The sequence below is a fragment of the Embiotoca jacksoni genome, unplaced genomic scaffold (assembly GCF_022577435.1).
Source record: "Embiotoca jacksoni isolate LCO1_2020_lvr unplaced genomic scaffold, fEmbJac1.0.p SCAF_14, whole genome shotgun sequence".
NCBI classification, from domain to species: Eukaryota; Metazoa; Chordata; class Actinopteri; family Embiotocidae; genus Embiotoca; species Embiotoca jacksoni.
The window spans coordinates 15333308-15356758 of record NW_027185274.1 but is presented as its reverse complement, the minus strand read 5'-3'; the positions used below and the strand labels follow the sequence as shown (position 1 = coordinate 15356758).

Sequence of the window (23451 nt, the reverse complement as noted above, 5' to 3'; positions counted from 1 at the left end):
CTGATGTAATTACAGAAACCAATTCAATGTTTCATACAAATTGGTGATCCACTCACTGATTCTTCTTTTATCCATGCGCTGTGGTCATGGATTTGCTCTAATCATCACTTTTGTATTATATAATCCACTTGTAAAAGAAGGCCATTATGATTTAAACTGCTATAATCTGATCTCATTTCCTTCGCCCTCTCCTCAATTACTTCAATATTTAGCTAATCTCTTAATGTGTCTTTTATCTACCCCAAAATGGGGTGTGAATATGTTGCAATGAAATTATCAGTTAGGTTTTCATCACTTACACGAGCAGCTGAGGTACTAAAACAACACAATCCAAATCTACATGGCTGCTTTCCTGCAGGAAATGTAACCGATTTTAAACAGACCGAAATCTGACAGAAATAATGTAATGAATGTCTTTGAAGCAGGAAAGTGATACTGTGCGGTAGGTATGCAGTGGTGAAAGGGACCGTTAACTGGGTAATTTCTTTTTGAACGTCTCTGCCCCCCTGTGAGAAAATGGTTCTTATTATGCTTAAATCTGAAAGCCTGGTGATGACCATTGTTCCAAAAAGATCAGAATTCAGCCAATCACAAATACTAAATAATGGACGACACAGTTACATGACAGTTTGGTAGGGCTGCACTTTTTGGGTGACTTAATAACTTCTTGCGGAGTATTTTTAGTTTGAAATATTGAAGAAAGATTTGACCACATTATCCTTCACGGGAGGGAAAGCAGCCATTAAAGGGGACCATACTGTATGTAATGCTGCATGTGGGGAAAATGAGCCTGGAAGACAGAAAACGAGTTTGTGCACACTATTAGGCGAGGGCTAATTATTTTAATTTTAATGCTTTTAGGAACTAAGAAATTTAATTAGTTAGGCCATTAGCTGAAAGGACAGAAACAGCACCAATACTCACCAAACAAAAATTATATTGGAGAAAAGCAGTTCAGTTGCTGCAAGCTGAATCAGTCAGAGAAAAATGAAACCGACGCTTTATTAACGAAATTGTTACAGTTACACAACCTAGAAGATGATAATTAAATCCAGTCAGGTATGTCACCAAAGAATAATTTAAGGAGTTATATCGTCCAAGTGTCAATGTGCTCCCACACAGAACATAGAACCCACATAGAAGACCTTTAACAAACCTGTACTGAGGCTACTAGCTGTAAAAGGACCATTTTGAAAACACATGGTTATTCTTTGTAATTACTGTGATGAACAAAGAGGGCAAAGATTACAGCTTGACTGCCAAACAGCCTGATAACTAAACTGAATGTAAGGAATTCGCATGATTATACCAGATATAATAATCAAATACATAAAAGATCAAGTGAATCTGCGTAGTTTAATAGACTCCACAGAGAAAATTCTCAGTGCAGTTTTATAGTCTTTCATTGGGTCTTTAATTTGTGCACTTTAAGGTTAAAACAAAGGACTATAAATGACGTACTTTAATTAGGAACATTTAAATGTATTACATGCACACTGGGATACCTTATAAACGTGTGTAAATATGTATGTCTGTATGTGTTTATGCAATAGTTTGTACAAAATTTTCGGAACATCATGGACACCAATAGCATGTATTGTTGCTGTATCCATGGAAATCGATTAGAATGATTCTGCAGGGCTCAGCTAAGTCTAATGCCAGCAGACAGTATCAGTACAAAGTGTTTCCTCTAAGTGGTGAGGCTTAAACGAAGGTCAGGCTGATGGTCAGGCTCACGGCACATCTGACTTTAATGCCCGATACCGGAATTTGCATTTCATCACCCACCAGCTGTACGAGTGTGACCAATTTTCTTAAATTACAGTAAACCATTTTTTTTTAATTTTTTTTTTTAACCTCAAAAGCATCTGCAGAAAGTTACCAGAAAAGTTGGTGCGTAACCTATAATACCGACATCACCTTTCTGTGTGGTTATAGTTTTGTCATTTAATTCAGCCACGAGGTCCAGCTGCCCTACAACCTCAGGACATAAAATAGCAAGTTTGCCACGAGAGTGAAGGCAGACTCACACTGCTGCTGCCAGTTGGTCCTGCTTCCTTGCCACCTCTGCAATGATGAGTTATGAGGCTGTGTCTGGGTCTGATGCAGTAGTATCTCACGCCTGACAGTCCAGGAGAGATCAATACTTGATTTAGACGGTGTGCTCCCACCTGCCAGCGTCTCTCAGGGTTCACATGCACACGTGTATTACCTGAAAAGACCTTTTTTTTCTCTCTCTCTCTCCTGTTACTCTAATGATCTTTGCACCATCAACTCAGGTTTAAAATGGAGTTTTGCCTGATGTCACATCCCAGCTGAGGCTTAACCTTCACAAAACTCCGGTGACCAGGCTGATTAAATGGCTGCTCCTGAAGTCAGACTGCAGTGCGATATAGTGTACATGCCCTGTTTTCCACTTACAACCCTGTGCACAGATTCAGAATCAGATGACAAACGTGTGCACGTGTGACGAAGATTTGCTGCAAAAGCAGAGAATAGTCTCTTTTTGTCATGTCGCCCATCAACCTATTTCCTCTCTTTTGCCATCTCGTTCAGTCCTTTTCTGGTTTAATTTAGTTCTTAAATCAACTCCCAGCGCCTCCTTTCCCTCTTCGTCCTCCGTCTCTGGATGTTTATTCTTTTATGGGAGGAGGTGGAGAGGAGGAGGTGGAGAGGAGGAGGTGGAGAGCAGCAGGTGCGAGGCCCGCACAAAACAGCAGAGAAGTGATCCAATTTGGTGTGGGCAGTAAATTGTGCGGACATCTGCGCACTGCACGGTGTGGAGATGAGCTCAGGGCAGGGTGGATGCATATCTCTGCCTGGCTGTAGTGCTGACAGGGCACAGAAACAGCCGAGGACGGGTGCCAGGCACGCAGCACAGACACAGACAGGGGATTGGGACCTGACACGGAGTCTCCATCTCTATATCTGAATCCTGAATTGCCATGGATGTTTTGTGCCACGTTGCAGAAAGAGAAAAGGGGAGGCTGATATGGTGCCGGGAAAAGTAAAGAGGAGTCAGAATAGCATGAACATGTGATTCATGAAAGTGTTTTTTTAAAGCACACAGTCCTGAGCCTGAATCTTTCCACAGCCCCACAGGACACCTCCCCAGGCTTAGCTAATTGAACAGATTGCAAACCTTTCCCTCTTTCCCTCTAATTAGTATTAGTGGGCCGTGGACTAAATGGGTCTGGAGCAGGTCTCGGCCCTCCACTCTTGTAGGCGATTAAGATCTCCTGCCACAGCGGTGACTGTGGTCCTAACTTCATTAATGACTTGGCTGACTTTTTCCAGCTCCACTGGTTGCAGTCCCCCCCGGGAGGGTAGCTCTGAATTTAGGTTCCCTACAGCGTGAAGATCTCTGACTGGATTTAACATTTTTCTTAAAGGGTTCTCAGCCCATCACACAAAATGCTTCTGTATTTTTCTATTGTTTAAGCATTTCGATTTCTGCAAACAGTATCGGTTTTGATTAATCTGGCTTGTCATCATGATCATCCTCTCACTCGTAACTATAGTCTTAGACACTCTCATTTTCATCAGCAGAGGCATGGCCGCAATCATTCTGATTTTAGTAGTGATTATCAACATCAACATAAGCAACATTTTCATCTTCCTCAACTTCTTCATCACTGTAATTCTCTTCCTCCTCTTCCCTGTGAGACGACTGCCTCCTCCATCATCACAGTTGTCGCTGCTTGTTTTCCCCACTCTCCCTTTCTTTATGGTTATGGCCATATGTACACATTCTGTCCTTTTCTATAATTGCTAGTTTGGATTTAAAGCTTCTTGATGAATGCTAAGCTGTGTGAAAAGCTGTCTGCCACTGAACAATCCATTTAGCCTCTATAAACCAAGCGAGATTAAACATATTTTCGAAGTCTGAGTCTGTCCTCACCGGGCGACAAGCTGTACACTGCACACACTATACTGCAGACTGGAACCTGACGTGCTTCCCATTTGAATGAATCTAATAGCTGTGTGGGCTCGTATATACATCGGACAAGATGTTGCTCTCACAATTCATTTCACACTTCGTTAGCAAGTGAAATTGTAGGGTGGATATACAGTTTGGAAGGGAAGATCAATATATTACAGCCAGGTATTAGTGGTGCAATCCGATACAGGCACTGGGGTTCGACGAATTGTGTAAACACAATTACAAAAACATGATACAAAGGTGCACGGCTACGCACCACAGCACAAGAGCACGTGCACACACAAATGTGCACACACACGTGCACGCAGAGAGTCACACACGCTGCTCCTTTGGTCCTCCAAGCCTTCACTCACCCAGTGATCTGAATGGAGTAAATCAACATTGTGTTTTGGAAGGAGATTGATGGCCAGTCTCAATGCTTTGGCCACCCATTCTATTTGGAGCAGCAGGTCAGTCGGCCAGTTAAGGATCCGACCTCTGCTGTGGCCGTCTGACGTCTCTATTCATCATCTCGCAGTCTGCGTCCCGCTGCCGCTGCTGTCTCAAGGCACAAACCGACTTTGTGCACATGTCGCAGAAAATGTGGTTAAAAGAAATATGTCCGCAGAAGGTCAGCAGTACGATGATTTATTGTGTGGTGCGTCGTGGTATAAATTTGTCAAACATCAGATGTGTTAATATGCGCTTTTATACTCCAGTATCAATCCCTTTAACAACTTGGGGTGTATTGGTTCAGGTTTTTTCACTGTTTCATAGTAACGTTGTGTTTTTATTTTTACATTTATGTGATAATATACTGTGATTTGTCAGATATTTAATAGGCTCAACATCTTCAAAAACTCGTGAAAGTTGGTGCCTGACGCATGGGCAAAGTTTCGTGAGGTTTGGAGCGTCGTTTGATCAACTTCCTGTGTCACGGCGAAACATCAAATTTAGCCGCATCGCCCTGGCTATATACTATATACTCTATACTATATACAATATATTTTTGGAGTACCTTTTTCTGAACTGACATGCATTGCCTCAAGTTACTTCTCACTGAGGCAACTGACAATGGAAAAAGAAAAAAAAAGTCTCTTTTGGACATTTTTTTTTTTGTTTGAGTTTTGTATTGTTGTTGACCTTTGGTTTGGTATTAGTATGACTGCATGTACAAACCCGAACCTGTGTGGCTTACCCTTAGAGGAACTCCCCCCCCTGTGAACCATGTGGCTTACCCTTACAGGGACCAAAATTGCCGCATTGGATAGTAGATATACGTGTTTTCAAGCGGGTCTGCAGTGATATTAAATATCTTCCTGTAATGTGTAGTTGTATGCAAAACTTTTTCAATTTCTCCAAATGTTTCAACTTCACTAAAAGTTGAATCACCATCAACAGGCCAAGGTGGAATTTGATCCATTAATAGCAACCTTGGTGAAGGAGAATCTTTTAACTGTTGAGTTAACCAGACTAAGGGTAAGCCACATGGTTCACGGGGGGGGGGGGGGGGTGAGTCCCCCTAAGTCCCTCTTTGTCCCCCTAAGGGGCGAGTCCCTCTAAGGGTAAGCCACACTGGTTCGGGTTTGTACATGCAGTCATACTAATACCAAACCAAAGGTCAACAACAATACAAAACTCAAAACAAAAAAAAATCAGAAAGAGACTTTTGTTTTCATTGTGCACTGGTTAGAGCAATTGCCTCACAGTGAGAAGTAACTTGATGCATGTCAGTTCAGAAAAAGGTCATGGTGGATGGAATGATGGATGGATTTTTTTTTTTTCAAACAATAATAGGTTTACAATTTTGTATTTTCCCTTACAGGTAGGCATCACTGAGTCTTTGTGACTTTAGGTAATAAATAACGAGGAGTACATGCGGACGCTGTTGGGAGACACAAGTGGTAACTAGTGTTACAAGGTATGCAGTGAAGGTTTGTTTCATGACAGCCAGGATTGGGTCTTCTTTATCTCAGAGAGTTGTTGAGTCTATCGCCTGGCCTCTTTTCACGCCGCGTCTCTCATAACCAGGCAGGACATTTCCCATCTGCAGGTCTGGCCTTGTACCGCAGTCATGTTTCTGACGCTTCATTTTCTGTCGTCTGCTTCGGCCCGAGTCTGCTTTCAAGGTGAACTCTGTCCCTCTGTTGAATAAGAGAGAGGGAGAGAGGAAAGTGCGAGAGAGAGAGAGAGAGAGAGAGAATTCTCCAAGGTCACTTTTGGTGTCTCTCCGTTGGAGTTGGTGAGTTCTTGACAAGGCGGAGACAGGTTCAATTTCTCAACTGACTGTCAGGAGCTCCCTGTTTTTTAAACGCCTGTGAGACAGATATAAGCAGAGGAAGATGTTCCCTGGCTTTTCAGTATTATCTGAGGGGCATTCTTTTCTCCAGCCTTATCTCTCTGTCAGTAATGGGCCTTCAGTGATTCCTGCCAGATATCTGCTGCGGATGGACTGTTAGGCAGCCAGATAGAGCAAAGCTTTCCCAGATACTGTAGATCTAGAAGGGGCTGTTTTTCCACATGCTTCTGCCCCTCAGTGATTGGTAAATCCCACTGAGTGGCAGTTTGACAGACACCACACCTCTGCTTCTTCATAAAGTAGAAGGAAAAAAAAACAAAAAGGGAGGAGGGATTGATCTGAGGCGCTGCAGGTGTTGCACGGTGAACTTTCTTTGACCACCTCCTCAATCAAAAGTACAGTCAAAGTCATCTTCTTCTTCCAGGTGTGATGAAGACATGCATCAGGGAGCTTTGATATGACAGACAACGGCCATCTTCATCGGGCCCTCCCCCCCGGCTCTAAAGTTGTTGCTGCTTTTGTTGTTTTGTGGAACAATTCACTGAGGGGAAGGAATGCCGCGTCAAAACTGTTTTTAGAGTCTTTGACGCCAAAGAGAAATGGAAACTTCAAAGACTGTGTGTGTGCCTGTATGCATGCAGGAGTGACCTGAAGAATATTGAACGCCTGTTGACAAATTCATGATAAGTTAATTGCTTGGTGAGCATTTGAACTTACAGCCCTCGCATTCTCTCCAAGATAAAACCCCACAACAGTTTATCTCCCTCGAAGGCACTCCTCACTTTCCTTGACCGTGACCGATTAATGTTTTGGGAATTCGGGAGGAAAAGCGGGCTGATAAGAGAGTTGAAAGCAGCAGAGAGGAATGCCGTGGTAGCAATAGGCGGGACTCCCGCTGTCTCCTCTTTGGGGAGATCCCCACTAGTGCTGTCCCTACTGCAGTCGAAGCAGAGGCTCAGCCAGGGGTCTTTGAAGTACTGCTCTGTTATTACATGGATGACCTCTTTTGTCCTGCTATTATACATTCAATGCACCATATCTGAAGACAGCTCCCATCCCTCAAACAGCCACAGGTCTAGGTAGCGCCCGGCTGGCCATGCAGTGTGGAGACACCGGAGTCACTGAGAGATTCCCGACATCGTCAGCGTCGTGCAGCAAAGTGCTTTTGTATTTCCAAATGTTTGGCTTACCACTTAAGTGACACGGATCCAGTTCTTAATCAAAACACTCGTTATACAAATGCCTTTCACTACGTTTTACTCCTGCTGCGGAGGAGATTGGTTTATCACTGACATTTAATCTGATCTCCATTTCGGAGCATGTAAATTACCAGCTGCTGCAAGAAGAAAGAGAATGAAACATGAAGATATCATGCCATGTTGGTGTTAACCCCTCTTCAGCTCTGACACCGCAGCTGCCATCTGTGTGTGTGTGTGTGTGTGAGTGTCAACTCGTGTGTCTAATGCAGTGATTTCATCAAGCAAGACAAATAACAGTCGAACAGATTCGTAAATACAGAATGACGTTGGACATCTGGTGCAATCATAGAAAAGAAACTAAAGTTTATTGCACCCATGTGATCGATGTGCTGAAAGATAGGGCTGCAACTAACTGTTACTTTCATTAATGATTAATGTTGCAATTGTTTTCCTCAATAATCGATCGTCTGGGAAATTTTAAATCTCTCAGAAATCCTCAGATCCTTTAGTGCTGTCTTTGAATTGCTATTTGTTTCAAACAACTGGTCACAAAATGCAAACATGTTCACGTTACTATCACAGGACAAAGAAAAACGGCACATGCTCACATCTTAGAGAATGAAAGGAGGTAAATTCATCTTCTGCTTTTAAAATAACTGAAATGATCAAGAGTCTCGTCAAAATATTCACAAATACCTTTTCTTCCTACTGACTAATCAAATAATAGTTTCAGCTTTACAGTAACTTAATGTTACTCTACTACTGTGACGCTTTCAGTGTTCAGTGTTTGTTGTCAAAGTGTCAAACAGGGTTGATAAAGTCTTTCTCACATGCCCCATATACGTCAAACAGGAGGAAACTGTGGAGTACTGTGAGGATGACTGCTGAGACTAACTGTGGGCTCCTTTTGCACCATTCCTGCATCCCTACAGTTCTGTTGATCTAATGAGCCTAAAAGTCACTGAGCAATATGTGATATTTGATTTGTAGGCGTTTGATGATCGACCTGCCCTTTGTGCAGTAGCCGAACACAAGAGCACAAGTTATTAATACAATGTCGTTGTTTTGATCGTAGTTATCTTTAGGAGCGTTTGAAGCCTGTTTTCTGAGGCCGCCCGGCTGTGCATGGGGGGGGGCAACTCAACTTCTTGCCTGCATCGCTTCAATCCACCGCCGTCTGACACGATCTGAACACAAAGTGAATCTTGAAACCTCAGCGAAGGCTGGATTTATTGCAGGGCTGTTGCACCGGATTGCACTAGATTGTACAGGTGTTCCAATGACCTGGTAATACGGTGAGAGATGGAAATGACAGTCTTTGCTGTAAAGGCGTAATGCCAAATATTAGACGTAGTCTCACAACATGGGGAGTTCTCGGCATCTCTGAGGGGTTTCATACATCTGTGATAGAAAACCGGTCTGGAACTATTTTAAATTCAGAACACCAGAAGTGTGTTTAATAATTCACCCAGATAGTTTCCTCTCTCTTTATCTCTCCGTCTCTCGCACCCTATTTCTCGCTACCATTTGCAAGGTCAGTGGGTGCAGAAGGTTGGGCTTTAATTGTGTTTTGTCGTCGTCACTCCTCTAAGCGGCAGGCTGCGACAGAGAGCCGACGTATATAGGCTAGAGAGAGGAGAGCCGCCACAAACAAACACCAGGTCTGTGCCAGCCGGAGCAGCTTGTTCTGCGCACAGTTTCCAGTCTTGTTCCGTGGTAATATAACTGGGTGAGAAAGGCCGCTTAGTTGTGTGAAATCACTGAAGCCCGCTCGAGCCCACAGTATAAGGGGACGCACTTTACTCAGAGGCTATTTATTTCCCAGCTGACGTGGGAGCGAGAGAGCGCAGGCTGAACCGGTGGCCGGGCTCGTCTCTGTGTGCCGGGGAGGAAGGAGGAGAGCAAGGAGGCAGCGTTGACCTGCTGGGATTTTAAGACGTCCACGTTATTGTTTTTTTTTTCCTTATCAGGACTCAGACTGTGGCTGGCTGGCTCCCCTGTGGACAGACTGCACACTCAGAGCGATGACTGTACTGAATCATCCACCGGCTCTCTGTAATTTCTCCGGCGAAGCCCGCCCTTAGACTAGAGCTGCTGGGAGACAAGTCAGCACCGTCACCGTTGTCTTAACAGCTGGGATTTACACTTTACCATGTCTTGAGACGTGGAGGGGACGCGACGAAGATGATGACAGTGAGTATCGCTTCGTTTTGAATGGCAGTGATGCTGCTACTTTTAGCTCAGCGTAGCTCTAATTTATGCAGGCGGCGACTTTAACGGTGAAGGCTGCTGGGTTAGGGTCACAGCTGTGGTGGGTGACATCCGCCGTGTGATAGTGTGTGATGTAGGGCGTTTCTGTCAGCGCTGTTACCGCGGGGATATCGGGTTCCTCCTGGGACTTTTTTTTTTTTTTTTTTGGAAACATTACATCATTTGAGTAGCCTCTGGATGACTGTGCAGATTGCAGACACACTTGGACATGTTTATAACCAGACCGACGTATCGTTTTATATATAAAATGGTCCTCTTGAAATAAAGTCTATGTCTTGCCAGATGTAATCATGCAACTGCCATGCGAGGAGAAAAGCCACTTGGAGTGGGCTCCGATGCACTCAACGACTGGGCGTATGCGATTCAAGCCATCTAGAGAGCGACGTACAGAGTTGTGAGCTTCAAATTGAACGCGCAACCCCCCCCTCCTCCCTGCCCCCCCCCCCCCCCCCCCCCCCCCAAAAACACCCACCCGGCTGTGGGGTGGAGAACCGGTGCAGCTGTCAATTTGCATGTGTTTTGTCGACCGAAAGCAGCCTGTATGGTCCTCCTGCGCTTCGGTTAATCCCACAGAGGATCAGCTTTATCGCACCAGCCTGCCGTTTTGCAGCGCCTTCCCCTCTCTCTCTCTCTCTCTCTCTCTCTCTCTCCCTCCCTCTCTCTCTCTCTCACACACACTTTAAATGATTACATTATTTTAATCGGGCTCATGTGACCATCATGTAGGCCCACTGACCCGATAATAAATGGAGACCAGGCGCTTTTTCGAAGCTGCGTAATACTTCCAAGAAAAGGATCGGTGACCGAGATTTGAAAGGAGATCGCAGCCCGGATAGCCACTCGGTCTCCACTTAGCTGTCTTCCTGCGTTGCAGAGGAAAACCCACCCGGCTCCTAAATTCGGGTTTTTATAGCACTTAAAGGGTGACAAACCCAACATGACAGGCTGGTTCTCACGCCACAGGAGCTGGTGATCGTGCACTGCTCCAGCGCGTTTGATGAGCACGTCGGTAAGGTTCTGTTGGATGAACTATCCATATAATATGATAATATGATAATGAGTAGCCTGCTGCATCTTTTAGTCATACTACTTTTTACAAACTGTCATAATCGTGATGGGGTCATTTTGCTGTTAACATTTTTTTTTTATCTAAGCATTTTCAGAGTATTAGGACATAAGTAGGCTGGTGATGTTGAGTGCCCTCAAGTTCAGTTGTAAACTCAAAGAGGCTCCTGGAGTTTTTTCATGTCAAGAAATCCCAAGAAACCAAATATGGGATATTATAGGTTATTACTAGACAAGTAAAACAGTAATCACACATTCTGGCAGTGGTGAAGTTCATTGAAAAGCTACTGAAATGTTCCCTCTGGACACCCTGGAGGTCCAACACCTCAGTTGTAATGCAATATGTTTAGTTTTTTGTGAATAACATCGCTAATGATGGTTTGCCATCACCTCAAAGCAAGTGTGATTTGTAAGGCCCTATTTGTGCATGTGTGTGTGCTAACCCCATCCCTGCAGCAGTTTCTGTACTATCCTCTTTGACCTGTTAGTATTTCATGCAGAAATGCAAGTTCTTCAGCGCAGAGTGACTTTACGGTTCTACCCCACATCAGCACTTTGTATACCTAGTCTCTAAGATGCTGAGTCACATTTGCTTTCCCCCACGTAGATAGGCTATATTCTTCATTGTCCTTTGACGTCAAATGTTTACGCAGGTGTGATCTGGTGGCCTCAACGCAGGAAAGCTTTTTATCATTAAGATGACACTGGGGACGATGTCTGGGAGGCAGCACTCCTGTACGTCCTCATAGTGTGGTCATCCAGGAATGTGTCGTTAATATCTCTTTGCCCTGAGAGAAATGTTGGTGCTGCTTGCTTTTCATCAAGTTTTATAAGTGGCGAGGCACTATAATGGTGTGAGCCTGTGGAGAAAACGCCATCAACTCTGCAAGAGAAGGCTCGGGTTAGGTGGAGATTTGTGGAGGGTTATAAACAACAGGGACATTTTCATTATCTGTGAACTAATCAGTCAGGTGGTGATTGGGGCTCTACAGGAGCATCACAGTCAAGGTTAGAGCACAGCTCTGGACTCGTCTGTCCCTGTCACAGTTTGGTGTCTTGTGTATTGACATGTCACTGTCACTCACTCTCAGCCCTCATAACACCCTGTTTTGTCCCTGTGGTGCTGTGCAGATGTAGCAGTGGGTGGTGGGATATTATTCTGACACAGCCAGTCGCACAGACTCCGCCTTCGCTGTGTGTGTCAAGTGTTGCAAAAGCCACATTCACCACTACATAGGAATGTAAAAGGAATGAGACTATCTGTTGGCACAGACCAGCAAGAGTGGGAAGCTCCAGACCAGTACAAATAGTGGGAAAGACTGCAAAACATGTCCAAAAGAGACAGTGACTGCAAAATTCTGGGCTGAAAGGAAGTTCCTGCGGGACAGGAAGTGCTTTGTGGTCGCCTGTCTCCAACCACAACACTGGTGTGACTCATCTAAGTCCACACACTTCCCTAAATTCTCTTTTTATTTTCCTCCTCTCTTCATGCATTCTGTCCGACCAACAGTATGTCTGTCTCTTGATGTACCGCCTTTTTCTTTACATAGTTCCTCTCTCCTGTCCTCAATCTCATTCTTTCTCTCCATTCTTTTTTTGTTACAGGATTATCGGGAGGATGGCATGGACCTGGGGAGTGATGCATCCAGTCGCTCCAGCTCAGAGTCCAACTCCAACAAGGTTACACCTTGCTCTCCTTCTCTTGACCTGGCCACTTTGGAGGACTACAAATCCTCCCCCTCTCTGGACCTGGCAACTTTGGAGGACTACAAATCCTCCCCCTCTCTGGACCTGGTCACTTTAGAGGACTATGAGGAGGATGAGGACTATCAAGAGTATAAGAAGAAGGTGATCGAAGAGTGGGAGAGTGAGTATGGAGAGGACTATACCTCTCCACAGCCTTCTGGTGAGGGGGAAGGCGGAGGAGGCATCGAGGGTGTTGACAGCGTCGACGAAGGCTACAGGAAGACAGTGAACAGTCGCAGCCTCGCCGAAGAATTCCAGGATGTGAAGACCGCCCCGCCCCTTCCGGCCCCCAGCGGACGCACTGCCACCTCGGTTGCGGCCGTCCCAGAGGAACTGAAACAGAATGGCAATCTGATTTTGCCAAGGGGCAACCAGCTCCACTCCCCTGGCACACCACAGGGGGGCACAGGGACTCCCAAAGCCAGCCACCACAGCTCCAGTCAAGGCAGGGGGAGCCACAGCAGTGGTGGGGATGGTGGTGGAGGAGGCAGAGGAGGAGAAAGTGGGGTGACTCGGGGACTGAGGCGAGGATACAGAGAGGAGGAGGAGGGTGTAGAGGAAGAGCCTCTGCCCACCATGGACTGGGCAGCCCTAGAGAGACACCTGGCTGGGCTGCAGTGCAGAGAGCAGGAGAACCAGAACCTCAACCACAACCAGAACCACAACATGGGCAAGACCAACTACACCTCGGTGAGTGGGGAAGGGTTTTGCTTCTTGTTTCTGTGAGTTCCTGTGGGTTTTTAAGATTTTGAGCTTTTCTGCTTATGTGTGTCAAAGGTCATCTCACACATAATGCACTGATGGGCTGCTGTAATCCAGCTGTTATCCATGTCAGATGGACCCTGGAAACATGAGGTTAGGCTAGCTGGAGTAAGGAAGAAGGATTAGTCGACTAATGTAGCGCTAAGCTATGTGGCTCAGCTCTTAACCTGATCATCATGAAAGTCTACACATCTGCAGGGAAGTGGAGGCTGTCAGGGGGGAACAAGGAAACAGGCATCTTACCTCAGATTCAAATAGATATTGCCAGAAAGTATGCCGGTTCAGAGAAGCTCTTAAAGTCCAGCAGCTGAAACAAATAGAAAATTCGACCTACTAACTCTCTGAAATGAACAAATGTCAAGTCATTGTTGTTACTAAGAGTCATTTCAGCACATACTTCGTTTAATTTGATGACTGTTGACAGTCTTACACCAAAGATTTGTTGCTGACCTGAGAGAATTACATCTGTGTAACCTAATTTCTGATAACCAGTAAGTTCTCGGTTGTGGCCATGTCATGTTCTTACCAGAAGAGGTCAGTGTTGCATTGATTGCTGGAAGCCTTTACTGCCTCACCAGCAGCTCCAGCATTAAAGGCTGTTATGATTCACTTGCAAATTTATTACATCACTCAGTTTAAATCACAGTCTGAGCCAGAGTTTTATGGTTCATTGTTAGTTTATGGCTCCAGAAGGGTGTAGCTTTATTTAGGGAGGAGCAGGAGAAAATTGTTTACAGCAGCCAGAGTTTGTTTGCCAACTCTGAGCTCAGTCACTGAGTGAAACGAATGTGTAATGTGTGAGGGCAAATGTGTGTTGGAAAAAAGCTGGATTGGTCTTCTCCATTGATATGCGAGCACCAAGACCTTTTCCTCAGTGCACACACACAATGGCTGCAGCCAGTGCTATTGTGAGCGTGTTGTGTGTCTTTGTTTGTCTGTCCTGGAGGCCCCCTCTGTCTCCCTGTGGCATGTCAGGAATGCAGTAGGAGAAGTGGGGGATGAGAGGAAGGAAAGAGGGAGGAAAGGACAGGAAGAGGACCAGGCAGTTCAGGGCCACATGGCTTGTGTGTTGGTGTCAATGTTCATTACCTGCTGTCCATCTTAAACGAGAAGATCACCTCCGGGTGTGCTTTAGTCTGGAGAAAGTCTGCCCCCCGCCCCCCCCCCCTCCCTTCCTCTCCCTTGGCAGCGCGCTGTGATATAATTGACCTGGGTGGAAGAAAATGTCTTGAAAGAGAGAGCCTCTGTCTCCACATGCAGCCATATCTTCTGCATGCATGCACACACACACACACACACACAGACATGAATTCCCACATATGCTCCATTCCTGCTGCTGCTGGTGTCTGACTTGTGTGCATCAGTGTGGCCTGGGGCTGGTGTGGCAAATAGAAGATGGTGAAGATGATAGTGCCGCAGCATCCGGACAGGCCTCAGATTTTGATGGTCAAGATAAGAAATAGAAATTGGTCGGGTAATCCTACCTGGGCAGGGGGCAGAAGAGATATACTAGAAAAGGCAGGAGACACATGATTGTATCCTGGACAATTCCATTCTTAACATCATCTATGTGCTGTTGCTCCTGTATAGGCATAGGATCATATCACTTCAATCCGTTACTGAACATCTGACCTGTAATTTGACCTTTTGGTTCATTGAGTTGTCCGATATCCGAGCTTCCACACAAACAGGCACTAGTAGATGCTGGTATTGACCCTTTGCTCACTTGCTAACAAGAACACAAAAGCAGTCAAGTGGCAATTTTGGAGACGTTCCCACTAGACATTTCCGGTTTCTTTCCACGTCAGGGCTTATGCGGATGTCTTAATTCTCAAATTCACTGGACTTAGCAGACACTCAGGAGAAAAAGGGGGGGGCTGGTGCTTTTAAGACGTTGTTAAATATTTAGACCTCCACTCAGGCTGGACCCACCAGCGAGACAGTGCCTGTGTGCATGTTTGGAGGGGTGTATCTGTCTGGGATGTTTCTGGGGTCCAGTGGGATAGAAATATTCATGCTTCAGCAGAGCTTCCAAAGCATCGGTGCTTTCAGAACGACGGGACACGGTAAAGCTCGAAGCTTATACTCTGTAGCGGTCACGAACAGGTTCAGCAGCAGGAGCAACAGCACACACTCTTGTTTGCATATAAGAAGTGCAAAAAAAGTTAAGTGATCAGTAAAATCAATGGTTTACCAGACACACTTAGTGCATCAGGATACAGAGACACTCTGTCTGCATATCTGTTATGTTGTTCACATCTCCATGTCAGCGGTGTGGTTGATTACAGGGTTAAACTACAGTACAGTTTGCAGGCCTTTAAAAAAGATTTGTTACCAACTATTAAGGCCTGGATTCATGGAAAACTTGCAGATTGTAAAGCTTCAGTTATACTGAATGTTGTTGCAGGTGTGTTTAGATAGGGTGTGGTTTCTGCCTGCAGGCATTGGCTGTGCAGGTCAGGAGGATTCCTGATGAGGAAGGGCATGGTGACCTGTTCATAATTTATTTCTAATAAACTCTGGAGGCGCGTGGCAGACAGGGGCCCACTGGGACCTCAAGTACACCAGGGGTAACCTCTAACCCTCCATTCAGCTGCACGCTACTGAAAGGTGAACAATAATATTATTCTTCCTATCCAGTTGTTGAGCTTAAAACGGCGGCTCTGGGATCAGGCTGCATGTATGGCTGCCCACACTGTACAGTACCTGTGTCTTCTGAAGTGCATACTGAAGAAATATTCAATCTCTGCCTTCAGGCGACTTCTTTTTCAATCTCAGAGTTCACGCACCCAGACTCACTCACACAATTTAAAAACACCCCATGGGCAAACTGTGGTTATAAAGATAGGGCGTCTGCTGAGACCTACAGCACCCCACCTACTTTAAAAGTGCAGAGAAGGGCTCTATCTCTTTCACACACACACACAAACACACACACACACACACACACACACACACACACACACACACACACACACACACACACACACACACAAACAAACACACACACCTACTGAACTTGCCAGAGCGTTTATTTACTTCACATGTCAGTGCACAGTTTTGTCAAGTCTGACAAAATAATTCCCTATGTTGTATATTTGTAACTTAAAGCCAGTGTAAAAACTTGCCACATAGAGTTTGGGAAGGTGGAAACCAGAAACAACAAAATCAGGTTGCATTGTGGGAAGTGTAGGATCCAAGTTATTGGAATTTTGACAAACATTAGGGAGTAAAATGCATCAATTTGACCACGTGTCTCCTGCATTTGTCCCAACCTAATGATGTTCTCTTCTGAATGGGAGGTAATGTAATTAGAAATGCCAAATGCCAAATTTACCACTTAACTAATGTTATATGTGAGGTTACAGATTACAAAAAGTGATCTACTGATGAAAAACATTGAGCAATTCCTCTGAGGACAGATGTCACAGATGTGACATCTGTCCTCAGAGGAATTGCTCAATGTTTCATCTTTAACCTTTTCCAGCTGTAAGAGGAAGTGATTGACCACCTAATAGGAAAGTGTTACTCCAGAACAGCATACAAACAGTAAAAAGATCAAGAGACGAAACAAGTGTGGAGCTCTCTTCCCCACAAAAGCACTCAAGGGCTGTGGAAAATAAAGAGATGACAAAGAAGCAGAGGTTAAAGAAACGCCAGAGAGAGGCTGCTCTGTACTCCATGCTCTGTGTTTATGTATAAGTTCAGCAGTTGAACTGCGCACGCCACTCTCCACTAACTGCATAACTACTACCTTCACCCAGACCTCTGCCACGTATAGTGGGAGAGAGGGCGCGGCGGGGGTAGGAGGAGGAAATTGTAGGGTTTAAGGAGTCTTGCGCAGCATTGTAGTGGATATAAATAGGTGAAAAACAATCAATGTAAAGAGGTCAGACTAGAGTCAGGTCCAAAACAAAGACGGGAGGCCTGAAAAGAGAAGATAGCTGTGGTAAGTAAGAAGGACGGGAGGGTTAGAGGAGTGTGGGGTCAGAGTTATGGTTTGAATGACGATGGTGGTGAACCAAACAGGGAAGGAATTTGGAGGAATAAGTACTGAACAGATAAATTAGTAGGAGGGAGCTCCGGAGAGAGAGTCCGGGCCACGGCTTCAACCAGGTGTGGAGAGCTACTGCTCTGGTGTCTGGTTCAGCCCCCCCAGGCTTAACCACTGCTCATTTTGTGTGTGTGTGTGTGTGTGTGTGTGTGTGTGTGTGTGTGTGTGTGTGTGTGTGTGTGTGTGTGTGTGTAAGTGTGTGTAAGTGTGTCCATACCAGCTGAAACACGCCCGGCCCTCTGCGCACCAAAACTCTCTCACACACACACACACACACACACACACACACACACACACACACACACACACACACACACACACACACACACACACACACACACTCTCCTTACACAAACTCACTGCTCTGTCTCTGCTTCAGAATCCAGTGGTTGTTTTGTCTCCTGTTACTTCACAGACACACACTCACCTCACTGAATCCAATCAAAGGATACCTTCTTCTTCTTCTCCTCGTAGTATCCTCAGTGTTGCTAGATGGTTTTTATTTCATTTTATTTTTTTGCCTGTGGAATATTTTTCATCTCAGCTTAACCTTGGATTCCTCGCAGCAAGTTGGGCATTTAACTCAGGTAAAGCTGAACATGAGCCGTTTGTAAAAGTGTGCTTTGGGATCAGCCTCTCAGACCTTTTCAGCATTAAATATGATGTGAAAACTTCAGAAACTTCATGCTCAAAGTTAAAGAAATTGTTTGGCCGGAGGCTCAAAATGTAATTATAGCTCCGGGCACTACATTCTTCTGCTGTGACATGTTGTCTTTGGAGTTTTTTTTGTAACTGCAAAGTTAATTATGTTGAAAATGGAAGCAGCTGTACATCTGTCTGAGTATCTCACCTTCCTCTGAACTACAATCTGTGTTGCCCTTCAACAAAGAGCAGGTTAATGCCGGCAGGAATCTGACCATATACGGGTTCCTACTTGGTTACCCTCTGTTTTTATTTTCCCTTTCTAGTAAAAGAAGAATATCATGTGCAGCACACGTGTATTTGAATCCTGTTTTAAATAAGCAAATCTCTGGGCTGTACAGCTGTTTTGAATGTTCCCTCTACCTTGAGGGGCAGAGACACACCAAGCCGAGCGAGCTCAAAGAACGAGCCACGACACAGGCCAGCTGATCAAAAGTTTTAAGTTTCTTCTGGGTGGCTCATGTCTTCTGTTAAAATGTGCAAGTAATAGAATAAGTCAGATGAGGTAAAGCTGCCACTGTAAACCTCTGCTTTGCACTGGCGTGGTCGGCTTATGATCTTATTCTTGTGGCACAAGCAAAACATTTGAAGAAGCTACCTTAAATGGGCAAAAATCTGTGATTCACAAGACTGAGCCGCCTCAGCTGTCTCAACATGCTCACTCAGCCAACTGGCTGCCAGGTGGGCCAGGATCCAGAGGTTGTTATGTATGTAGTTGTTATCACTGAGGACCCCAGCATTGACCCAATGGCCTCACACAAGTGTGCTTTAATAAGTCACTTTGACTATCTAATTGGTCTACTATCCCATGTTTTGTCTGCAGAAGGAACACACCTGCACATTTAACATCATAACTGTTTCTATTTAGTGGGTATTGTCGAAACCCTCTACTTGCAAAAAGAAACCGTAACTAGTGGAAACTCAAATATTCATGAAATACCACAGGTTATTTGGTTCAAAACTCAGACTTATGGGGTGTGGTGCTATCTAAAACTGTTCTTATCTGGTGTCAAAGTACATATTAATGTGATACCTGATAACCTCTCCTCTCTGGGAGGCAAACACAAAAATACACACTGCTTGTACTGATGAGGAAGAGTGAGACAACAGATGAACTGGGCACTTAAAATGGAAACACCACCAGTTGGTTTAACGACCTAGAGGGGTGTAAGGCAAACCAGCAAATAGCAAACTGAGGCAGTGCTGTGATTGGATGTAAATGAGAGGTTTAGGGGGAAAGGCATAGCCTGCAGCTGCACATTCCTCTGCTTTTTGTCTGGTTGATCACTCTGATAGATACACAAAAACTCACGCAAACACACCCTTCTTCTGAGTCATTCAGCCATGATTCACCATGGTCTGAGAAAGCTGGATGAAACGCACAAAGTCAAACCCTTCTCATGTTATATCCTCCCTGGCACAGAAGTCAGCTTTGGCTCAGACTCATTTTTCTACGCTGCTGCAAATCTTCTCCTTCTTCTTCTTTTCTTCTCCGTTTGTTCCCTCTCTCTCAGACCTCCCCGGTCTGTCACTACCATTCCCACTTTTGTTCCCAGCTAATTGTTTTCTTCCTCAGGCTGTCAGGAGACATTATAGCCCCATGTCCTCACACAGCCAAAATACAGCAGGAGACCATTTTCCCCAGTCCGCCCGGCTCCCCCCTCTCCCCCCAATGAAAACTATCAAAGAGAGGGGCGCAGGCTGTGAGTGGCAGAGCGTGCTGCGGAGGAAATAGGGATTTATGGAGCAGTGAGGAGACGGCCTCCAATGTTATAGCTTCGTGTCAGTCTGCATACTGCACAGTCACGACAGAGCAGAGCCAAATACACACACACAAACACACACTCGCACGCAGGCTGGCTGTAGAAGGAAGGAGATAAAAAGAAAACAAGGTTTATATCAAGAAGGCTACAAAAAAAGAGTGAGAGCTGCCAATTGAGAAAGTGAGGGAGATGCTTCAACGTTTTCCTCACGGTCAAAGACTTTAAACTCCCATCCATCACCTCTCCTGTCTGCTGTCAGAGAAACAAAGAGTCAAACACACACAGACACACTGTGGCCTCCGTGTGTTTGCATCTACATGGGAGCTCATTTGGGTGGAGCTGAAACATGAAACATGAAACACTGGTCTTCTCTGCTCCTAATTATAGAGCGTGTGTGTGTGTGTGTGTGTGTGTGTGTGTGTGTGTGTGTGTGTGAGTATACGTGAGAGGTAGAGAAATGGGTCTTAAACTAGGTCTGTTTATATCAGGCTAAAAATACGACGCATGTTTAATCATGTCTGTGCAAATAGAGAGGCTATAAAGAGGGTATTTTTGTCTCCATGTTTCTGAGTCCGTGTTTCCTAAGCTGTTAGTCTGTTCGTGTGTGTGTGTGTGTGTGTGTGTGTTTGTGTGTCTGTGTGTGTCTGAGACAGAGGGAGAGACATTGTGCCAGGTCATGCAGAGAGCTTCATATGTTGCTGAAGAGAACTGAGCACAGAATACTTTCATATCCTCACATACCCTCAACACAAGAATAATCATCTCATTAGATTAAAGCAGAGCTGCAGCTAATAAATGTTTCATTTTTGTTTCATCTGATGAATATTTTCCAACTTTATCAATTGTATACATTATAAAGACTCAAAAAATAGTGAAAAATATCTTTCAAATTGCCAAAGCGAAAGATGACATTGCTTTTTCAGTCCATCACCAAGACAAAAAGCTGGAAGTATAGAGAATGTTTGTTGCTTGTAAAGGATTAATTGATTGTTAGAAGAGATGCTAATTATTGTTCTGGAAAACAACAAGGCTCCATCTATCTGTTGTTTGTTATCTGCCAATTAATATTCTTTATTAATCAAACACATTTTTTCCACAATTAGAATATTTAGCTTTGTCCAAGACCCAAAGATATTCAATTTACAGTAATATAAAACAGAAAACCTCACATTTGAGAATGTTTAGTGGTTTTTGGAGTAACTGACGAATCATTCCAGCTTTATAGTGGGTTATTTTTCTCATTTTCATGCCTTTTTTACTTTTTCACAAGTTTTTCATCTGTTGTCAAGACAACAAGAAGGATATAAGGAAATGTTTTCAGGCCATAGTTTTGTCCCAGCTGCTTATTATTCACTGTGACTCACAACTCCTGTTTCATAATGGTCGTGTCATTGCACGAGTGTAACTGCTGGTCAGTATGTCATTTAATCAGTTGGTCTACAAATGTTAATGTGTTGTGATGCCTTTAAAAAATGTGAAGCAAATATTAGTACAGCCCGGTGATCACAGCACGCTCGTCTTTCCACCGCAGACTGTAGACATGCAGCCCTCATTAGAACAACCTCTGGTGGCTGATCGGGAGAGCGAGCACACATACACACACATGCACTCGCTGCCCTTCCACATCACTTCCTCCCTGTCAGAGCGAGCTCATTACCGCCAGAATCTGGCCCTCACACTGAGCCAACCTGCTCTGCTATGCAGTGTTTTTACACTGGCACGAAATGTCAGCTCACTAAAAGCATCTGTGCTCCTGTCTTCCTGCTGAGACGGAGAAAGAGAGGGCAGAAACAGAGGACGAGGGGGAAGGAGGAGGAAGACGGAGGGAAGTGGTGAAAAGAAGGCCAATGTAGTTCCGGTGAAAGGCCGGAGAGAGGACAGGAGGAGGGAGGGGTAGATGGCACGGGGCCTGAGGAGAGAGAGGGCAAGCTGTTTGTCAGAGAAGGGGAGGAGGTGTCACAGCACGACTGAGATTCATGTATTTTCCATCCATGAGCGTTATTTACCACCGACAGTACCACTTCCAGCTCTCTCTGTGTCCCACTAGTTACAGTACAATGAACCGCCGAGTTACTCACTCACTGATCAGTGACTTATGATTAAGTATTCATTATTTCTGTTTGCATCTATGAATATGCCCACGTCGCAGAGCTAGATACACAGAGCCCCACACGAGATGAGGAAAAGGAGGATGAGAAGAGGAAAAGGAGGATGAGTAGAAGAAAAGGAGGATGAGTAGAGGAAAAGGAGGATGAGTAGAAGAAAATGAGGATGAGAAGAGGAAAAGGAGGATGAGTAGAAGAAAAGGAGGATGAGTAGAGGAAAAGGAGGATGAGAAGAGGAAAAGGAGGATGAGTAGAGGAAAAGGAGGATGAGTAGAGGAAAAGGAGGATGAGAAGAGGGCTCAGTGAACACTACAACGTACCCTCACAGCAAAAGTGGCACAAAACACAGCAATTTTTCCTGCTCTGTTCAGGCATAAATTACAGACTACTGTTGGAGTTCAGCATTACAATCATACAATAAACATGCAGCTACTTAAGTTTGGCAGGAAGGCAATTTTTGCAAAGTTCCACTTGTCTTTTAGTTTTTCGCCACCCAAACATAATGTGACCAGTGAGTGGGAGGCTAAACAGCAGTCTGCCTTTGTGTCTATCTTTCTTTTCTAGTGTGAATAAAGAGGTGCTGTCTCAATCTCCCACTTGTGCTCTGACCGAGATTGTAACCTTGACAACCATGTGAAGGTCAGCGGGGGGTGTCTTTGGACTGTCTGCTTCCATGGTGACAGAGGAGCGATTGGGGGTTGCTATGGATTACTTTATCAAAGCAAGCTCCTGATGTCGGACATGAAAGTTGTATTGCTCCCGTGCTTTAGAAAGTGAAATCAGTGCTGTGTGTTTGTGTTCAAGAGAGAGAAGCATCAGGCCTCACTGAGCCTGAAAATGCAAAGATCTGAATCGGAGAGCGAGTCCATCAGATCATTAACTCACGACGACCGAGTATTGGCTTCCATGTTAATGTTCTTCACTGATGATAGACTGACTTAAAGCCATAGTTCGGCTATAAATGAAGGGCTTTGTCCAAAGTGGTGTGTGACCTTTTGAGAGAGAAAGTTCAAACCACGCCGATCGCCTGATCTGTTGGACGAACCAACAACCACTTCATCTGAAACATGAACTATTCTGAAAATACACTTGCCACCAAATTGAAAAGTCTCCATATTAAGTTCCTGTTCTTTGCAGGCTGATATATGAAGCTGTATTGTTCAAGAAAAAAACAACACCAATCAACCGTTCTAAGATTTCGCCTGAAATCAGTAAGTGTTGATCACTGGAGGGCAGAAAGTACACACAGGAGCTATATGATATACTAACCTATATTTGATCAAATAAATGCATTGGGTTCTAATGGCTCATGTATTAGCAAGCACGGCAACCTTCAACTGAAAAAAAAAGATGCAGGATCTTATATAAGCTATATGTTTGTCTGTCACCATACTTTTCTCTGTAAGCTTAAAGAAGCTTACATGTAACCTTGAATAAAGAGCGAGGCCTGTTTTTTTTTTTTTATCTTCCCCTGTAAGGCAAACAGGTTTATCACACTTCAACACGGATCATTTTATCCAAGGTTAGTGTCACAGGATGGGCAGTGCTCCAGTCGGCCACAGC

At 44.7% G+C, this 23451-nt stretch overlaps 1 protein-coding gene across 3 annotated transcripts in view; it reads left to right on the top strand.

Annotated features, from left to right (window-relative positions):
* Positions 1–23451, top strand: part of schip1 (schwannomin interacting protein 1) — a 191696-nt gene that overhangs the window by 143405 nt on the left and 24840 nt on the right. Inside the window, exons 1-2 of one of the 3 annotated variants that reach the window (XM_069148229.1) lie at positions 9504–9613; positions 12362–13192. In XM_069148229.1, coding sequence (XP_069004330.1) covers positions 9605–9613; positions 12362–13192 — 840 coding nt within the window. In that variant the 5' untranslated portion in view covers positions 9504–9604. Of the gene's footprint in view, positions 1–9503; positions 9614–10448; positions 10701–12361; positions 13193–23451 lie in introns of those variants that run through there. The other 2 variants (XM_069148228.1, XM_069148227.1) reach the window with 2 other exon arrangements.